A 21,056-nucleotide genomic window follows, 5' to 3' on the forward strand; every position below is an offset into this window, starting at 1 on the left:
TCAGAATGTTGTCAATCTTCCTGGTTTCAGCCGGTTTGTCGCTGCGCAGACACTTTTTGACTGGTATTAGTATTTATATGAGGAGTACAGGGATGGGGAGGCATATCATTTACATCATAATCCCCTAACTGGTGGTGATTTTTATGAGCAGTGTTTCCTCGACTTTCCCCATCCCTGGAATACCTTTTTAAAATGTGTGTTTTTGAACTGTGCAAATTGAACACAAGCAGTTTATCTCAGATAAAACGCAGAACAATGTATAAATATCTCTCTTTAATAGCAGCCAGCATTGTTGAAGAACATCTTAAAATCTGATCTGTATCAACTCAGTAATTAATAAGCTCGGGTTATGAACTACATTCTGTAGGGAAGTCAAAACAGTGAATCAAAGCCTGGTCTCTGTCACATTGTCCCAAAAAATAAAACAAAACAAACAAAAAAAAAAAAACTAAAATACCAGGATAAAAAGAAAACATTCATAAGAAAAACAGCGGAGAAGCGTTAGCTGTGCATCATTTAATGTGGAGGTTGCTCTTTCTGACGTGTTAGGACGAGGTCATTAATACTGTGCAGTTCTCATGTTTGACTATGCGTGACGTTTGAACAAAAGGCATACAAAAACACACAACCTCACATGCATAGACACCTTTATCTGTTGGCACTTTCACCCGCACCACCCCCTCGCCCAAAATATGCTGCAGTAACTGGTTAAGGCATCGCATGAGCCGGACGTGCTTGAGGTTTTTAAAAAAAAAAAAAACGTGACGGAGACCCAGACAAAGAGACACACCACATGGCTGCAGTTAAGCACGTCTCAGAAACAAATATACAGACAGCACAAACATAAAAATATATCTGTCAATTTATAATACACTTTATTATCTTCTCTTATAATCATCTCTTAAATAAATCAGGGTTCATTGCACGTTGTTAAAGTAACTAATTATATACGTTCTCTTCAAGGCAATAGTGTGATTTTTTTTTTTTTAAGGTGAAAAAAATACTATAAGCCTGATTTAGGATAATAGTAAAAATAATAAGATCTGTAATGTACATAGTGTTTCTGTAAAAGACCCTCACCTCCTCATATACATGAGTGGATGTTCATATATACGCAGCATGATCTGGGAACGCATGCTTTTTGTTCATTATCACCTCTCCATGAGTACATATATACAAACAATATTATAAAATAAATAAATACAAGAAGAAAACATTCTTGGTTCTCGGGTTTAACGGTTTCTTTTGGTGCAGTTTGTGACGAACCGTCGGCTCTGTGTGAGAGTCTGATGGGAGCAACAGACGCCTGAGCCTCCCTGAAGGATGCACCGGAGCGGAGGGTTGGTTTCTGAGTTGCTGTGGGACGGGTCGGTGGGGGGGTGGGGGTATTTTGTTTTTGTTCTTTTTTTTTGGGGGGGGGGGGGGACCAAAGTCTTTGGCCTGAGGAGAAAGTCCAGCAAGCTTTGTGTTACCGCCCTGCACTCCGTGGTCCTCCGGTATGAGTCGCCTCTATGAAAAGGACGGATTATCACCGTACAAGAAACTATTTTCACTGGTTCTGTCAGTACAGCGGGGAGCTCTGGGGCTTGGGACTTTTCAGCACCCATCATCCCATCTGCCACCCCACCCCCACGTAATGGAAAGGTCTCGCTGACTGAACGGGGTGGGTGGGGCTTCAGGTTGGAGCAGAGAACCCTTACTCCGCCCACTTCACCTCCTCTCCACTTAACGCCACTGCTCCATGCGTGCCCAGGGGGACAAGGTGGAGGGTCTCTATCTCCGCCGGACGCAGCAGGGGGGCGAGGGCTAGATGGGTCCTTCGTTGTGGGCGCTGTGGTTGCTCCGGCTCAGGCCCACACAGTTCTGCTGCTGGATCAGCAGGTGGGACGTTTCGTTGGCCATGGCGAGGGCCACGGCGGGGGAGGTACTTGCTGCGGTGGTAACAATGGTCGGGGTCTCCACTCCGTCGTGAAGCTCCGTTAGCGTGAGCTCGATCTTGGTGAACTCGCTGTCGGTGGACTGAGGGGTCTTGTCCATCCTTGACGCCATCACGGCGTTCTGGTACTGTTGTCGCGTTACCTGGAGAGCACAAAGGTTAGGGTCGTAGTTACCTGTCTGAACAGGAAAAGTTACTGGACATGTTTGTGAAGCATTTCTGATAATCAGGTTAGCACCAACTCAAGTCATGGAGGATATTTCAATGTAGAACTGTGTATAAATTGGACATAAAAAAAGTATATTAAATTAAAGGAGCATAGCGTAAGTTCCAGGATTTTTGCTGATGTCTGCCCCCTCTGGCGTCACGTTGAAATGACACCAGTGTTGTGCACCTGCATGGGAGAAGAGGAAAGGCATCTGCTGGTGCAACTGCACAGATCTTTTTTTTAGAGGCATAATGTTTTCTGAGGTTAAGAAAGTTATAAATACTGAAGTTAGCACGTGTTCTCTCACTAATGCATCGATTACACCGCAGACTCAATAAAGCAGCCAGGTGAATGTGTCACATTCAGCCCGATTCACTCTCTTATGAACTGACTAGTGGTGCGTTCATATTAAACACGTGTCCTACGCACATGTTAACGCCATGATCTCATTTGGCTGAGTGAAAGATTGCAACTTCAAAGACATCTTGGATCCAAATTAGGTGCAGTCGGCTGTTTGAGTACCTTGTGACTGTACCCCAGCCAAAGATAAGCCTAGCCACCTGTACCTGGCAGCAGAAAAGAAATTGAAAGCATAGATAACTACGTTGACAAGGCAGTTCTTCCCAATGCCTGAAGGAGACGCCAATCAAATCACAGCTCCGCCAGCTCAAGCAGAAAATCGGCCCTACGATCGCTGTGGACATGCCACCCGCTGTGGACATGCCACCCGCTGTGGACATGCCACCCACTGTGGACATGCCACCCACTGTGGACATGCCACCCGCTGGCCATTAGACGTCCTCCTGTTCATCAGAACGGTTCACAGCAGTGGTTGTGTCTGGGTTTCACTTTTATTCTTTTGTTTAATTTTCCACACTTTTATTGACGTAGTGCACCCAAACACCTCAGATATGACCTTTCACCTACTTTAACTGTTCTTCTCCAGGTCTCTTCAAAATGTTCTTTAGGTCCACTCAAAGTAACTCTTAATCCCAGCAGGAGGCATCATGGAGTCTCCAAAACTTCGAGGAGATAATGACATCATCAGGTGTTACGCTCAAAAGGGTTTGTGTGAATTCCCTTAAATATATATATATATATATATATATATATATATATATATATATATATATATATATATATATATATATATATATATGTATAGTTTCTTCTGTATAGAAATTATCAAACTTTAAAACACTTTAAAATAATACATTTTTAGCGGATTACATGATTAGCCATAACATTAGTTAATAAAGGTTGTATGTGTGTCTTTTTGCTCAGTAGAGTGATGGAAACACTCTCAGTCAAACACTGATGGATTGTTGACTTTAGTGGTAATTAGTGTTAGCTAAATAATGGGGTGTCTTGATGAATTGGCATGCAGCTTCTGATTCCACTCTTGTGCACACATCCATCCATCCATCCATCCATCCATCCATCCATCCATCTCTCTCTGCACTTCATATATATAAATGTGTGTGTGTGTCTATCATTGTAAGGACCAAAACTTCACAGTAGACCAATGTGTGGACAATTGGCATTGTGAAGACATTTTGCGAGGTCCACACAATGCTAATTGGGCAAAAGCTTAGGTTTAAGCTTAGGGCTAGTTTAGTATATTATGACATTGTTCCATTAATTATTGAGAAGGAAACTGTAAATTTAAATGTAAATAAAAAATGTTTTTATTCTCAAGACACTACTTTTACATTCTTATCTTTTTAAGTAGACACCAGTGTGATTTCTAAATATAGACAAGCTTATTGGCTTAATGACAATAATAGGATATATTAATAAACTCTAAATCTGCAAATGTTATGGAAAAGTATGTATGTGCATGTGCACTCCACAAACCTAGCTTTTATAGAAATGTGGTAAGAATAAATCCATAGAAGGTTTGAATTAAAGTGTGCTTGCATGTTGGGGACTCTGGTCAGATGAGACGAAAATGTGACTCTTGGGCCTACAAGCAAAACAATGATTGTTGTGACAAACACATATTTTTTTAAAGCAGTTAATTATTAATAATCAGGTTTGGATTATTTCGTTCATACACACAGCCATGCATGCTCTCTGTGTTCTCCGGGGCCAGATCCTCACAGTTATTCTCACCTTGATATACTGCAGGTCCGATCGCGCCCGGACAGAATAATCGGGGACGTAGATGTGGAGGAAGGAGTTGAGCTGGTTGTTGCTGCTGCCGAGCGTCGGCGTGATGGCCTCTATGCGATCGCTCCTGTTCAGGGAATCTGAGTGGTTCAGGCCAAATGACCGCGGAGGGGACTTATTCTCTGTGAGTAGGTAAGAGGTGGGGACGAGATGGTCAAAACACTGAAACCCAGTGAAAAAGTCCAAAAAACCACCACTCACTACGGTACTTCTCAATGAGAACACTGAAAGAGTAACATTTTTGTTACGCAGGGAATTAAAAATAAAGATTAGTAACAGTATCAGAGCAGGAATGACTGATTATTGCCACAATTTTTTTTTTAAAAACTCTCTAGTACATTTTCTCTATCAATGGACTAATTCGACACTTATTGTTATTTTACTCAAAGAAACACAGATTGGATTCAAACAAGTTGTTAGTTTTATTACAGAGACTAAACAAGGCTACATGTGAGGTTCAAAAGGTGAAAGACAGAAACTGTGGGTTTAATCCTTTGCTTCTCAAAAGTGGGCCTCTTCTTGTCCAGAAAGCCTTCTAAGTCATTCTAAATGTGACAACAGGAGCGCTGCTGTTTGGTCTGTACCTGTGGTCAGTGGGATGTTGAATACTATTAATAAACTCCTATAAAAAGTACAAAGTTTGTCTTTAATATTAATGGCTTGATATTATTTTTTGCCATATTAACTTTATAGCTACACTGCAAAAACGGAACTAAAAATAAGTAATATTTTCTTAACATGAGCGTATCTGTCCTTGATTTGAGCAGGTAAATAAGATGATCTGGAATAATATTTTTGAATAATATTTTTGCACTTAAAATAGAAACAACTCATTTGCATCATCTTATTTCAAGTGCAGGATGTCTAATTATCTTATTTTAGGGGTCAAAATACTCATTCCATTGGCAGATAATATTATTTACCTGCTCAAATCTAGGACAAAAACACAAATTTTAAGAACATTTTACTTTTTTTTTTAGATCCATTTTTGCAGTGTAGTTAAAAGTTGACTGCAGGTATGAGTTGGGCTAAAATTAATTATAATTAAATATATTGTTGTTAATATTATATTGTTAAAAAAGTTGGTAATTTTTAAACATTGTTGGTGTTAAAAAACATTGTTTTATGCGAGAAATGAACCCATATATATGTTATACATTTTAAAAGGGATTCTGGGTAATGCATTGAAACAGAAAACGATAAAAGTAAAAATTTTGACCCATTTTGTAGGGATGGGGGGTGTCCTGAAGTCTTTTTCTTCTCCAAAGGGGGGTGCAATAGAAAACCTTTGAGAACTACTGGCTTAATCATACATACAGTGGATCTCAAAAGTGTATAGACAGGACGTGAAATAAAGTTCAGCTCTTTTAGTAGATCTTTCTGACATTTTCAACATTTCTGTCTTTTAAACTATTTTTTTATATACTCGCAGCAGACCCTTTGTCTGCTGCGAGTATATAAAAAAATAGTATATAAAAAAATAGAACAAGATGTGATAAAAAACCTATACAGGAAGGCTAAATGCTGAAATTGAGTCAGATCGCGCTTCAGCTCAGTATTTGTAAGGGTGTATAGTACACACTTCTGCACCTGGGTTATCAAAGCTTTTCCATTTTTCTTTTTTTATTTTCTCTCCAAATTATTTTATTTTGCATTTAAATTGTAGAGGATATGAGACAGAAAAGGAGGAAACAGAAAAAAACGACGTTATAGGTAAATTAAAACCTCAATCAACGTTTTTAAACCACTTTCACCCTCATCTTTCTAAAGTAAACAGAGACGCCACTAAGTCATGTGAATTCTGTACCAGTCAGCAGTAATTCTGAAGCAGAGCGTTGGTCAGATGTTATATATATATCAGCACAGAGGCTTGCTGTGATGTATGGAAATATCATTTGTCCAATAGACCTTGCTGTCCAGTGATGCTGCTGCTGCTTTTCATGTGCCACCATGCAGAAGATTTGTTCTGTTTTGGGGTTTTTTTGCCCTCTAATTTTTAATTAAAGCCAGATTATGTTTTCCACTCCTTAAAGAAGTGGAAATCACACACAACAAAGTCAAAACGGCTTGGCCAGCTCTAATACTACTACATGGACTGGAATGTCCCTAATCCCACATCAGGGTGTGTGTGTGTGTGTGTGCTGAGAGCAGAGGACCAAAGACCCCGGCATGTGAACTCTTGTGGATTAGTACTCCACTTTCTAGGTAATGCTGGAGCCAGGTCAACACATGAAAAGGTGGCGTGCCGCTTCAAGGGAACACACTTGCCGCTGAGTGAAGCTCGGCACAGAAATAGTTGGAAAAAAAAAACGTAAAGAGGCACAATGTGGCTGTTTTTGTTCCAGACAGAAAGACGAAGGCAGCCCGTCTGTGGGTATGTGTGGAGGGGCTCTGTGAACATGGGCCTGCACATGTGGACGTTCGTATGTGGAAGCCTGTGTCCCTGTATGTGCGCTCAGCGGTGTCCAGCAGGGGGCTGTAGCTGCAGGTCTTGTTTATGCAGTGGGAGGGTTAAAGGTCAGGGGCGAGTGGGGCGGAGCCTGGCTCCACTCTGGGGGCCTCCGGTCTGAAACCCCCATTCAGACACTTGACTTATGGCTCAGGGGACAAGGGCGTTAAGTCTGAATGTGTTTTCCTCTTTGCTTCCTTGTTTCTTTTTTAACAGCATGTTTCGTAGTGGGACAAACACGCAAGCACTCAACACCACAACACGGATCAACATAATGAAAGCACACACTTTCAGCAGTGGTTGACTTTCAAGCTTTTCTATTAATTCCCCTTCCTACAAGGTTTTCAAGCAAAAACTCAATAGCTCCTGGCATTTTAGATCGCTGCTTCAGGTTCATTTTAAAATATAAAATACTTCACCATACATTTATGGCAGATGTTTCTACAGATTTTCAGGCTTTAAATATGGAACCTGGAAAAAACAGAGAATAGGAGGAAGGAAGGAAGGAAGGAAGGAAGGAAGGAAGGAAGGAAGGCAGGAAGGCAGGAAGGAAGGAAGGAAGGAAGGAAGGAAGGAAGGAAGGACACACGGAAGGGAGGAAGGGAGGTACATAGGACTTAAGGAACAAAGGAAATAAAATAAGAATGAAAGAGACAAGGATTGCTAAGACATAGGATAAAAAGAAAGAGAGAGGAAGTAAGCGAGGAAGGAAGGAAAGAAGCAAGGAAGGAAGCAAGGAAGCAAGGAAGGAAGGAAGCAAGGAAGGAAGGAACAAAGGTGACATAGGATAAAAAGAAAGAGAGAGGAAGGAAGGAAGGGTGGAAGGAAGGAAGGAAGGAAGGAAGGAAGGAAGGAAGGAAGGAAGGAAGGAAGGAAGGAAGGAAGGAAGGAAGGAAGGAAGGAAGGAAGGAAGGAAGGAAGGAAGGTACATAGGACTTAAGGAACAAAGGTGACATATGATAAAAAGAAAGAGAGAGGAAGTAAGCAAGGAAGGAATGAAGGAAGGAAGTAGGGAGGGAAGGAAGAAACCAACCATGCATAGAACAAAGTATGATAGGACACAAGGAAAGAATAAAAGACACAGGGAAGTATTAAAGTAGGGAAGAAAATACACAATGAAGGAAGAACTGGCACAATAATCAGAAAATCTGTACCAGGTGATATTTCTGGAATGTAATTTTTGTCCATACGTAATCAAACGTGGAAAGCACTTAAATCAAACACCAGATTTTCCAGGACAGTGTAGGAACTCTGTTAGCTAGTAGCATGAGATAGAAGCAGTGGTTGTGAAAAGGAGAGAAAAGAACCAACATACCTGGAGATCCTGCTAACGACTCTGCTCTACTGACTGCAAACGTACGAGACAGGGACAGCGGCACTTGGGAAGGAGGAAGATCAGACAACACGAAGAGGAAAAAGCCAAAGAAAAGAAAAAAAAGATTGTTAATAGTGCAGAAAAAAAAAACAATAGCTCTCAAACAAACCATTTCAACCGTAACGAAAGAGTCCATCAGGAGCAATTAGTTTTCAGATAAGGAGGTCTGACACCATAGTGGAGTGTTTGGTTTGATTTAAGTTAGGACCAGAAGGGATGTTCCACCCTTTTACCACCAGGTGTCTCTCCAGTCCTAACACCGGAAAAAATTGAACCACAGAGGAAATCTGAAAATAGTAGTCTGAGAAGTTTATGAATGAACTGGGAGGACTGAGTCCATCACCAGCTGATCTTCTCTCATGACGTTTGTTGATGACGTCATGCTGGCTCTTTAAAACCAGCACTTTCAGCTCAGTAATTGGGTCGTTGCTTGGAAACAGGAAGCTTTTTTTTGTCACTTAGAATAAACCTAAAAAAGACAAATAGAGTATGATCTCAAATTGATAATAATTCCCAAAGCTACCAGGGTCCACCATGGAGAAGGTGACGGCTGATTTTAATCATAACGTTTTTCTCCTGATAATCCATTAACGTTGGGACTAAAACCTGGAGATCTTACCTGGTGACACTGTCAGAGCCATCATCCCGTAGAAGGAGAACGGTCCTGCTTCAAACTTCATCCCCTCTTTTCCTGCCTCCACCTCCACTTTCCCCTATGAGGATGAAAAAAGAGGTTAATTGGTTACAGCTAAAACACTCCCCTGTGCTGTATGTATATGATCATGTTTAAACGCTTACAAGCTGATCAAAAACATAGAGCGGCTCTGAATGCAGTACAAAAGCCTTCAGAGAAAAACAAAACAAAAAGTCAGATTTCCCTTTTGATATGTCACCCAATAGACCAGATGTGCTCTCGGTGAAAGAAAATGATCTGTAAACATGTTTTTATATGCTCACGCTACCGGCCCGGAGTCTCCACTGTCATTCAGGACTGAACGAAACTGATTGTTACACACAGACTGAAATTTGGCGAACCAATATTGGAAGAAAACATTTAACCCTTACAGATTTCTGCTAGTTTTACTTTTTTTTTGAGGTGAAAAAAGTCTGAATAAATACAAAATACGGTTTTGAAATAATTTTCAGTCTCAGTTTCACATTTAGTTGAGAAATTGAGTTGAACTTTTCTGGTTTAATTACTTAAAGATTAGCACAATTAAGAAATCCCTTAAACAGGACTTGTTTAACGACGTGAAGTAGGCTAATTGATTCGATAAAGCAACAGTAGATGTCCTGATCTAAATAAATTCAAGAACAGACATACACATAGTTTGGATAGTCATCTTCCAGAAAGAGTTATGAAGCCATTACTAATGCTTTGCTCAGTCGTGCTGGAGGAAGGACAACAAGGCGACTGGCTAAGACTTTTTGGACCAACAAAACAGAAACAAGCAATAAATCATCATCAACATATTGTGTGCAACATAATGCTCTCACTGGCAAGACATTCAATTTACATCCGCAGGAATTTTCAACTCTGTGTAGGAAAAACTGTGGACCGACTAATGAAAGAACATTGCAGGACTGTATTAATTACTTTGGATCACTTCGAGACTGCCGGGAATTTGAGAAGTTGGACTCTACTGGAGAAATAAATATATCCGTTTTGTTAATGTGTTTTTTTAGTTCTTTCAACAGGGTGTTGACGAACCCCTATGAGCACGTTTTTGATTTATGTTTATTTTCTTTATGTAAGCAGGATGACTTGTTTTTTTTTTGTATTTTATGTTTTCAGTATATAGTCGCACATATGTTTTAAAATTAATTTTCATAATAAAAAGACTTAAAAAAATGCTCTGAGACTCCACTGAACTACAGTGAGAGCTATGAACCTGTGGGCCTTACATCAGTCAAGGTCAGTGTTCACGATTAAAACAGGTCCAAGGCAAAAACCATTGCTGGTTGAAAAGAATACAAGGGCCCTTCTCAAATTTGCCAAACTTAATCTTGATGATCCATATCCCGAAAACATTTATTTCACTGATGAGGCAAATCTGGAACCTTATGGACGGCATGCGTTCCACTACGTCTGGCGTAAACACAGCATTTTAAGCTAAAAATTATTCCAACACAAACATGGTGGTGGTAGTGTGATGGTCTGGGGCTGCATTGCTGCTTTGAGGTTCTCTATAAGTTGCTACACCTGAAGGAACCAATAGTTCTCCTCTGCACTTGAAAATCCTGAAGGAGAACATCCAGCCATCAGTTTGTGACCTAATGCCAATCACACTTGGGTTGTGCAGCAGGACAACGATCCAAAAAGCTCCAGCTCTGACTTTTGGTTGACTTATGAAGTGTTTTAAAACATCCAAACAAGGAAACTAAAGCACATAACAATAAAACACTCAAAAAGAGCACATAAAACAAAATAATTAAGTAAAAAAGAATGCAATAAGAGACACAAAAAGCCTTTCCAAAAAAACAAAAACAAACAAGTCTTTAATTTGCTTTTGAAATGGTCCGGTTCTGTGATGGTATGAAGATCCAAAGGGAACTGGTTCCAGAGGCTGGGGGCCACCACTGAAAAAGCTCTGACCACCCCAGCATTTAATCCTTGCCCTGATCTAATAAAAGCTGATTGGATGACCTCAAGGACCTGCCACGCACACAACTCTTAAAAGTTCAGATAAATAAGAAGGTGCAAGGCTGTCAAGAGATTTGAAAACTAACAAAAGTTAAAAATCAATGCTGACACGAGCAGGAAGTCAGCAAAGAATATGAAGCAAGGGTGATGTGCGTACGTTGGGAAGACAGGAGGCTGCTTTCTGGACAAGCTGAAGGACATTTAGCCTCGTCTGGGAGACACCGACATCGAGAGCATTACAATAGATGAGTCTGAAACTAATAAAGGCATGAAGGGCCATCTCCAGGCCAGGATGATTTAAAAAAAAAGGCTCACCTTTGGACAAAAGATGCAGCTGAAAAATCTAATCTTGACCATAGAGTGAATAATTTCCTATTAGATATCACCCTTAAACTTTGAACAGTGTTCTTTAGACTGAAAGTCAAAGCACTGACACCTGCAGTGGCTTTGACACCAAATAAAATACATTCAGTCTTTTGTTGATTTAAAAATAAAACATTCTGGCTTACCAACCGTTTGACAGCAGTTATGCAGTAGAGAATTGAGATCATTATTCCAACCTGGCTACAGAGATAAGTAGATCTCTAGATCATCTGCATAGCAGTGAAAGGAGAACTTGTGCAGAGTTATAATAGCTCCAAGCTGCAGCTTATAAACTGAAAATAGAAGAAGGCCAAGAACGGAGCCTTGTGGGATCCCACATGAAAGAGCAGCACTAGAAGAGATAAACCTATGAATTATGACAGAGACAGTTCTAGCTGTCAGATAAGAGGTGAACCACTTCAGTGCTGCACCAGAGATACTGACATAGAGGCTTGATTGGAACAAGAGAACAAAGTAATCCACCGTGTCAAAGGCTGTGAAGTCTAACAAAACAAGAATCATATGAGAAAATGAAAGTTTAGGCGTGCCTTAGTCAAAGCCTGGACATAAATCCCATCGATAGGCCAAGGGATGATCTTAAAAGGTGCTTCTTGCTCAAAATCTCCCCCAGAGGCCAAATTAAAGCAATCCTGCAAAGAAGACTAGGCAAAAACTCCTCCTTGCTGATATAAAAAGACTAATTGCCCATTATCACAAACACTTGGTGGCAATTGTTTGCCCCAATGGTGGCACAACTAGTTATTATGATAAGGAGGCAGTAACTTTTTCACATAAGCCAGGCTGGTATGAATAGCTTCTTTTCCCCTAGTCAATGAAATCATTATTTGAAACCAACATTTTTATTTACCCAGGTTATTTTTGTCTGACATTAAAATCTGTCTGATGACCTGACAGAAATGCTGAAGCAGGGGAAATCTGTAAAGGTACAACGTGAGCTGAAAAACTGGTGAAAAACATGGTTTGGAAAATGGATGTTGAGATGGTGTTGAATGACTCGGTAAAATCTCATCAACTTACAAGAAGAAAATGCCAAGAGGTGAACCAGCATGCTTGGACCCAGACAGAACACGCCATGCTGATTTCATCATCGTGAGGTGTGTGAGAGACAAAAGACCTGGCCAAATATGTTTTGCATGAGCTGAATTCATCAGTAGGCTGTTTCAAAGAGGGGCAGGGCGTTGCGACGCCTCCACCAAAGAGCTGCAGCTCAATTCTCAGAATGAAGAAGCCTCTCTCTAGAAATATGCAACCCAGATATCTTGGATGCAACAATGGAGTGGGTCTGTCGTTACAAACGACAAAAAGATTGATAATAAAAGAGTTGAATGAAACAAAAATACTTCTTAACCTGTTTGTGCACCTGCTTTTGATACTTTATACGACCAATTTCGGCAACAGGGTAGCACTTCGTCTTGCCCTTTAACGTTTCACAAGGCTGGAGCATATAGAGACGGATCTTTGACCAACTCTTTGTTGCACAGTCCAACTAGATCCATCCAGAATCCTTGGGCCTTTCTTCTCTTCAGCCCGAAACACAGGTTTTCCCCAAGTTGGATTTTGTGTCTGGTAAACCATTTTCTGAGACGTTATGACCACGATAGGAATGGTGGACGGTGTGACACAGTGTTGTGCTTTCAGCCAACAGAGAATATAAGATCAGACTGTAAGATGGAAGCAACATGAGATGTGAGACCTTTACAACTAAGTTTCCCCGGGCTTATACTTTCTCTTTTATTCCCATGGACCTCGTGAAGGGACGTCTACACTGGGGAGACAAAGCCACCATATGCCAACATGAGGTTCGGAGACCCACAGACATGCAAGGTCAGCCGAGCTAAAAATCTGTCTTCTGGAGAATCAGGATCCAGAGTAAGGAATCAGCCTCTACAGAAACCATCTTTTAAGATCTTTCTGAGCTGTGCAGGAGAAAGCTGACTGGGGAGCCAAGCCACAGTCCTGCAGGAGTGCAGAGACCCCCACGATGCAACCTCCCTTCACAGTGCTGCCCACTGGAGATCCGCGAAGGACCCTTTTGATCCCAGGCTGGGATCCACAGACCAGCCGGCCCGAACTGCTTTGAGCCCCGCTGCCCTGTCGCCTCAACTAGACAAAAACCCAGAGGTTTGGAAGATAATTTAAAGGGAAAGTCATAATGGGATTAATAATTTAAAAAGGGTTTACTTTTAATGTGTTTTACTATCTTGTTTTAAGGTTTGACCGAGGTAAAACACCAAGCTGACAGGCTGCGATACCCGCTAGCATTCTTGAAACCATGACGTGCTGAGGTGTTTTGGCTGTGTTTTATGGACAAACTTTATAACCGTAAGAGTTTCATACACCAATAGGAAATTAATGTTTGTGTTTTACCGGTCAGCTCATTACAACAAAATATGGCTTTAAAGTATTTTCTTATGTTAGCGCTTAATGTCTGCTAGCATTAGCTCTATTAGCCTCTTAATAACTTACTGCTACTGCCCTAGTAAACGTATCTACATGTTTTAAACATGTTTGTTCCTGATAAGCTCCGCCGTCGTCCGACAGTGCTACAAGCATTAGTACAGCATTAATAGGGAATATTAATGACAATTTAATTGTGCTTCATGTAACTTCAGGTTAACTCATCAAGCTAATGTAAACAATGGCCACAGGATGCGCCCCGACACGTCATTTCCCCTTGGTCTTGTGCTACAGTGCCCTCTAGCCTCCTAAGTTACCAATCTGAGTCTGAATTATTCCCAGGAGAAAGGTCCTTAATAAAATGTGTCCTAGAGGTTATTGATTTTTACTGAGTAAATCACTCTTTAAAATGTTATTTCCTCAAATAATGTTTTATCTAACCTGGAGTTGCATTGTGAATGGATTGAACACGTATCAAATGTTGTTCTAAATTACTAAAGCTAATTTGATCTCATTCTCTTTGAGATGAACTTTGGTTCTCTAACTTGGATCTGCAGTGAACCAAGATTCACTGAACCGTTCTTATCATGATGGTTTTCAACCATTTTTATTTATCCTTTTCTGTATACATAGTTCCTTGGCTTCTTTTTTATCTTAATTTTGCTTAGTAGTTTAGTTAAGTTTCACTAGCCTAGTAGAGAGGATTTGTTGATTGAAATATATGTTTAATTCCAGATAAACAGCATTATATAGTTATGTTCCCTGGATGTTCATTTTATTTCTGTTAAGAAAATCTTGAACTTGAAGAGAAGTTGTCACTCCTTTATTCTGTATGTGTGCTGAGTTTGCTGTTAAAAGAACACCAGTGCTCGAATCATCCCTTTCAACTATTCTCCTGATATCAGCTGTTTGGTCCAATATTCACCGGACAATACCTAACAGACCAAGAGTTATTTATTGGACATTAAATGACTTAAAACAGGCGTTATTGCACAACAGCAGGTAAATGGAATCGACTGATTTTCCTTCTGATTGGCCCTGACCAGTTTTTCTGATACCTGGCAAGATTTCTGTTTCTATGTGTGCAATATAATTTCTCTTTTGAGCCGTTTTACAAGCATATAGAGAAAGAAAGAGTAAATTTTAAGGCTGCAAATACTGCCGTATGTAAAAAATAAATAAATAATGAAGCCAAACGTTTTTAACCATTTATGAACTTTTTGTTTTTGCTCTTTCTGCTTGTTTTAATCCAAAACCGTACCATGCACAACCTTAAAGGATGCCTGGCCTCTGTGGGAATGAACCCATGCAGTGCAGCTCTATTTGATCGATGACTGCACTGTGGAAAAAAACATTATGGCTGAGGAAAACAATGGCTCGTGGTGCTGACGGCAACATGTTTACCGTGCTTATGCAGTGTAGCGCTGTTTGTGCAGCTGTCGTCATGTCACAGAAGTTAGGTCGTCGAAGAAAGAAAACGAAAATTCATACGCAGGAGGTGAAAAGCGTAAGGGAAGCAGCATCGTATAGAGTTTTATTGTCTGATTAAAGGGCCAGAGCTCTGACAATGTTTTTTTTTTCCAAATTTAATGTTACTTTTTCAATAATTTAAATATTGTTTCTGATGGCCAGTCATTATTTTTCTGCTAATAGAACAGAAGTCAGTGGCGAACATGTTACATTTTAATGAGAATTCCCCACTTTGTGCTCCATTGTGCATGCACACCTGCAGGACGAGGATGAAATAATCCACAGGCTTGTTCCTGTGGAAGAGGTAGTGTTCGGCCGCCCGCTTGTTATTCTCGTCATATTTCAGCTCCTGGATGACGTTCGGGTGCTTCAGTAATCGCAGCAGGATCTTTTCTGACATCTGCACCGGAGAGAACGGCTCCACCTCTGAAGAACCAAGCAGACAAAAAAGAGACCATCAGACGACCGTGAGGAGGTTTTAAAAATTACCTCACATTTTATGGATATGAAGCAACTATTCTAATTAAAAACTAAAATAAATTACAATCATTTTGCTGGTAGTGATTCAAAACTGGAGATTTTGAATGTTCTGAATCCCAAAGTGGGGTAAAGCTACAAGGCCAGTGTCTTCTTTAAAACAGACAAGCCGTATAACATGGACATCTTGAAGGATGAGCGTTTTGAGCAGACATAAATACATTTTTACAATAATCCAAGTCTGCCTGGTTTAATAGAACTCACTTTATTTTGAAGTGAATTGATTGCTAAGTTTTAATGTCTGTTTACATGATAAAAAACTTGCTGGAATCCTGTCACCTCCTGCGTGGCTGATAGAAAAACAGTGGTTATATTTTAAAACAGATTTAAATTTTGTAAAAAAAATAGCTTGGATCATGAGAAACAGTCCTGTCACACCATGTCTGCTTTGACCAGCAGTCAAACATGGGCGTGGTAGTGTGATGGTCTGGGGCTGCTGCTGTGCTTCAGCACCTATATGACTTGCCGTATTTGGTTGAATCGTGAACTCTGCTGGAAATCCTGAAAGAAGAGTTTATGTCCATCAGATCTGAACATTAAGCTCAACCACTACTGGGTTATTTAGCAGATAACACACCAGCAAGTCGACCTCTGAATAGCTAAAAAAAAAGAAAAGAAAGAAAGAGGTAGGCTTTGTAGTTGCCTCGTCAAGTCTGGTATTGATTCTGATTGAGGCCGACCTTAAACACTTAATATATAACCATATTAAATACATTAGAATATGTCTTCCTAAGAGGCTGTGTTTGTCAGGTATCTTTTCAAAATAACAGCCTTTACGCAGGTATTAAACATTTTTTGCCACATTTCTGCAATACAAATTTAGTTTTTTTTATTGGTCTGGTTTAAATATTATAATCTTAAATGTCATTTTTTAAATGAGCTGTAAGCGGCAAATCATCATAATTAACAGAAATAAAGGCTGGAAAACATCTGCCAGTGTGTAATTAATCTATATAATGTCTTCCATAGATTCCATAACCAGTTATGACGTTTAGGGGAAACTATTCCTCCCCACGATTGTTAGGTTAGCTTTTTTTTCTCCCAACAAATCAAATCACAATTTTAAAAACACCTTTTTACGTATACTCAGCCTTCATAATTATCTTAGAAGAAACATGTGAAACCTAAAAACCTGATCATGTTATTTCAAACTGAACAGCAGACTGTTCACCACAAACGAACGCTTTACTTTTCAAGGATGCACGATAATAAAAAAAAAAAACAGATTATTGCTTCCAACGCTCTCTCTGACCGCATCATGTGAACAATCATAAGGTGTGCGGACAGTACCAGGAGGCTGAATGTCTTATTTGCATCCAAAACATCCATACACTATCATTAGAAATAAACATCATATCCCAACAGTCCTTTGCAATATATTTAACACAGATTTTTAGGATGATTATATATTGTGCATTCCATGTATTGTAGAAAACTCTCTTTTTAGCATATACTGACAAACGGGGGCTAATCTTCCTCACAGTCTTCACCTTCAACATATATTCAGTTTTTTCCCCCCAAAATAAAAGCATAATTAGTACTTCATGAATGTTCAGTTCTGGGTTTTCTTTTGACCGCTGTGGGTCAGTCTAAATTGCAGAATGTGGTCCATTAAATGGCCAGCTCTGATCCCCTTATTGACTGACAATAACCAGGCACTACATTGAAAAAAAGAAGTAAAACAAGCAGTTAAAGTCCAGAGAACTATTGATGGAGACCACTTTAAAGAAACGACACGTCTCTTTGGGCAAGCTGGACCAGAAGTTAAGAAATGTATCCTGACAGCAACTGGTCAGCCTCAGCCACCTGTTGGGCCAATCAGCTCCTTCAACGCAGCGGCGCTGATGTGTGTCAGCTGGCTGCGGGCTCCGCTGAGAGCAACTAAACTCCCTAATAGCCTTTAGAGAAACTTAATCAACGCTTAGCTGCGAGGTCAAAGTTCTAAGGCAAATCCAAAATGCGACGAGGCGCCGTCGGCCGCTGGCGTTGTAGTACAACTCCACCATTCTGCTGCCTGTTCCACTTCCCCACGGGGGGGGGGGGGGGGAAGCTGCTGAAATGCTTCACATTTTACACCACTAAGCAGCCAAGCATGTCGACTTGTGTGTGAGAACTGCGATCATAGGCCAAAAAAATGCTGGACGTGATGTCATTGAGGAAGGAGCGTAAGCTAAACAGGGTGCTGTTTTTAAAAGCTGCGAGCGAAGACTTGCAATGTGTAACCTTCGGTGCATGACCTGCAAGCAAATAAACGCCTGCGTTTTTCTTTTTTTTTCCTTTTTTTTCCGGGGCTCTCTCCACGGTCCGCGCGGACATCCCGTGCCGCGCGCTCAAGGAGCCCGAGCTCGCACCTCTTCACACACACATGCATACCAACACGCTTGTTGTGAGTCTTCACGCACCTCGGCTCATGTACAGCAGATACTCATTCTACACACATTCTCACTCCTACCTCCCTTATAGCCAAAAACTCAAAGCCTGCACACACACAGACACACACAAACCTTCCCCACAGTGAGGGGCTGAGGGCTCACTGGGGGGAAGTCAAGCAGTAACGCAGCCCACTTGCCTGTAGCTAGGAAACGCAGGGTAGCCAGCAGAAGCTGAGGTGATATTTTAACCTTCATTTCATTGTCGGTGGGCTTGAAGGCCGAGAAATCCTGCTTCCTCTCCCGATGGGTGATTTTCTTCTTCGTCTTGTTGTCGGCTGCGGAGAGAGGACGAAAACACAGCCTGAGACGGGTTCTCCGGTCAGTAAAGCATCACTCTGAGACAGTGGACAGACACCGAGCCGGTGGTCCCGGGTCACAGGGTGCCTAAACTGGAGTTACCCGAAGATCTTTTGCCTTTTTCTGGAACCGCAGCCGCGGCCACATTCTCAGAAAGGGACAACTTTAGCGGGCTGCGTTGTTACGACATTCTTACCACATTCCTGACATTACAGAGGGCCATATGTATTAGGGTCTGGCGTGACGCGTGACAAAAGGGTTGATGTTTTGATAAGAATGCGTTTTTGTTAATACGTAGACTAAGGTAGGGTTATTTTGTGGAGGAAAAATTTAAAATTAATACCAAAACAACCCCTATGGCAATTACTTTCACAAATTCTACATCTATCATTTCATACAACAAAAATGCCTCACTATAAAAACTATTTTTTGTATATTTTGTTTTATGTATGTATTTATTGGACCATGAGTCCGGAATAAAGTCTATCTATCTATCTATCTATCTATCTATCTATCTATCTATCTATCTATCTATCTATCTATCTATCTATCTATCTATCTATCTATCTATCTATCTATCTATCTATCTATCTATCTATCTATCTATCTATCTATCTATCTATCTATCTATTTTACATAAATAAATAGCTGATTGTGATGTTCAGAAGCATAAAAGCACCCAGAGCACAAATTAACCTCTAGATATTTGCATATTATTATTTTATTTCATTCTTATTTGAAGGTTTTTATATTTCAGTATGTGTTGTTGTTTACTCTTGTCATCATTGCATACAGAGACTTGGAAACATTTGGCCAATTAAAAATATCCTAAAAATGTAACTAAAACAAAAAAAAAAGAAAGAAAGAAAATAAAGCACCAGTAAAGCAGAAAAAATAAGAAATTAAAGTTGATTACTCATCAGCAGAACTCATAGACTGTTAATAGAAGATGGACACGGCCGAGCAAACATCATCCAGCTCTTTATAAATTGTTATTCCAGAGCCTTTTTTTTTTCTGGCGCTTTGCATTCCCTGATTTGTTCTGTTTGCAGCCAAAAGTGGAAAACACCACAGAGACCCTACAGTGCTGCAGCCGATGATGTCATCCATAAGAGTCACACATTTTGGAGCCAGAACCGAGAACATGGGAACCAGGGGAGGACAAGAGCTCACAGTGTCCATCTTTATGTACAATCTATGACAGAGTGATGCATCACACCCACTGTAGCACTAAAGGAGGACCTGAGGAGCACTGGAAATGCTCAGTGGGTTTAGATGCAAAGGTTTTCATACACCACTTTACATTTTTGACATTCTAGCTTGTAACCTCCAATTTATTTTAATAGGATTTTATGTGATGAACCACGTAAAATAGAGCAGAATGAAAATTATACATGGTTATTAAAAATTAAGATTTGTGATCTGCCCCTTGACTTTGTAGAATAATCATTTGCTGCAGTTACAGCTGCAAACCATTGCTAGTTCTGCACATCTGACATTTGAATCTTTGCTTATTCTTCTTTCCAAACTCACCCAGATTCAGATTGGCTCAGATTGGTTGAAGTTAATTTCTGAACATCGGTTTTCAAGGCTAGCCCCAGATTCCTCTCTGGTTTTTAGGTCTGGACTTTGACTGGGCCATTCTAAGAAATTAGTATGCGCTGATCTATTCCATCCCTTTGCAGCCCTGGCTGTAGGTTTTTTTTGTCCTACTGGAGGGGAACCTCCACCCCAAGGAGAGTTTCTTCAAGGATTTCTCCATCAACCATCAGAGCACCTTCTTCCATGTGTTTCCACATACAGCAAAGCAGACTTTTTATGGCTTTGTGGATTTCTTCCTGCTGCTCTTCCAGAGAGATCTGATTTGGTGTGGTGCACAACGGACAATTGCACCCATAATGGAGTTTTTACACCTGGTGGGTTGTAGATCTCTGCAGCTCCTCCAGAGCTACCATGGCATCTCCGGTCGACTCTCTCCTTCCCCGCTCTGTCAGTTTAAGTGAACGGCCATGTCTTGATGTTTTGAGAGGTTTACAGCTCTGTTAATTGTCAGACGATGGGCTGAGCAGACCTCTGTGAGACGTTCAAGGCTTGGGGTATTGTTTTAAATCTCCACAGCCCTCTCCCTGACCTGTCCACTGTGTTCCTTGGTCTTCATGAGGCTGTTTGGTCACCGATGCTCTCTAATAAACCTCTGAAACCTTCACAAAACAGCTGGATTTATACTGAGATTAAATTACACACTGTTAAACTAATTGGGTGACTTCTCAAAGGGAGCTGGTTGTATGGTGGCACACAACATTTCAAAGCTATGTATCATTGTCATTACGGTTCACTATGCTGCGCTACTTTGTGTCTGCGTATCACATAAAATCCCGACACAAACACTGGTGAAATTTGTGAGAGACCTGAATCGGACTGAACAACCCCTCATTATGCATGACCTGTTAAAACGACAACATCTCATTGGACACATCTGTGCATTCATATCACTGAGCTAAATACAAGCTTAGAGAGGGAGACCTACTGTACAAGTCAGTCTCATCCAGGATCTCTGACTTGATTATTTCTTCAATAACGTCCTCCAGGGTGACAATTCCCAGAACCTCATAGAAGGGGTCTCCCTCGCCTTCATTGTTCACTCTTTGAACTATGGCCAGGTGGGATTTTCCTAGCAAAATATACACACACAGGTTGTAAAGTTAGGGTTATATAATAATAAGACAAGTTATATATATATATATATATATATATA

General features: G+C 40.6%; 1 protein-coding gene across 2 annotated transcripts in view; it reads right to left on the bottom strand.

Annotated features, from left to right (window-relative positions):
* Positions 1 to 253: 253 nt before the first annotated feature.
* Positions 254 to 21,056, bottom strand: part of cnnm2b (cyclin and CBS domain divalent metal cation transport mediator 2b) — a 74,133-nt gene continuing 53,330 nt past the window's right edge. The window contains exons 2-8 of one of the 2 annotated variants that reach the window (XM_012852883.3): positions 20,829 to 20,972; positions 18,142 to 18,279; positions 15,292 to 15,461; positions 8,760 to 8,853; positions 8,081 to 8,143; positions 4,260 to 4,438; positions 254 to 2,079 (exon numbers count right to left, since the gene is read on the bottom strand). In XM_012852883.3, coding sequence (XP_012708337.3) covers positions 1,807 to 2,079; positions 4,260 to 4,438; positions 8,081 to 8,143; positions 8,760 to 8,853; positions 15,292 to 15,461; positions 18,142 to 18,279; positions 20,829 to 20,972 — 1,061 coding nt within the window. In that variant the 3' untranslated portion in view covers positions 254 to 1,806. The remainder of the gene's footprint in view (positions 2,080 to 4,259; positions 4,439 to 8,080; positions 8,144 to 8,759; positions 8,854 to 15,291; positions 15,462 to 18,141; positions 18,280 to 20,828; positions 20,973 to 21,056) is intronic. The other variant, XM_036137253.1, reaches the window with a different exon arrangement.

Source organism: Fundulus heteroclitus, chromosome 5 (assembly GCF_011125445.2).
Source record: "Fundulus heteroclitus isolate FHET01 chromosome 5, MU-UCD_Fhet_4.1, whole genome shotgun sequence".
NCBI classification, from domain to species: Eukaryota; Metazoa; Chordata; class Actinopteri; order Cyprinodontiformes; family Fundulidae; genus Fundulus; species Fundulus heteroclitus.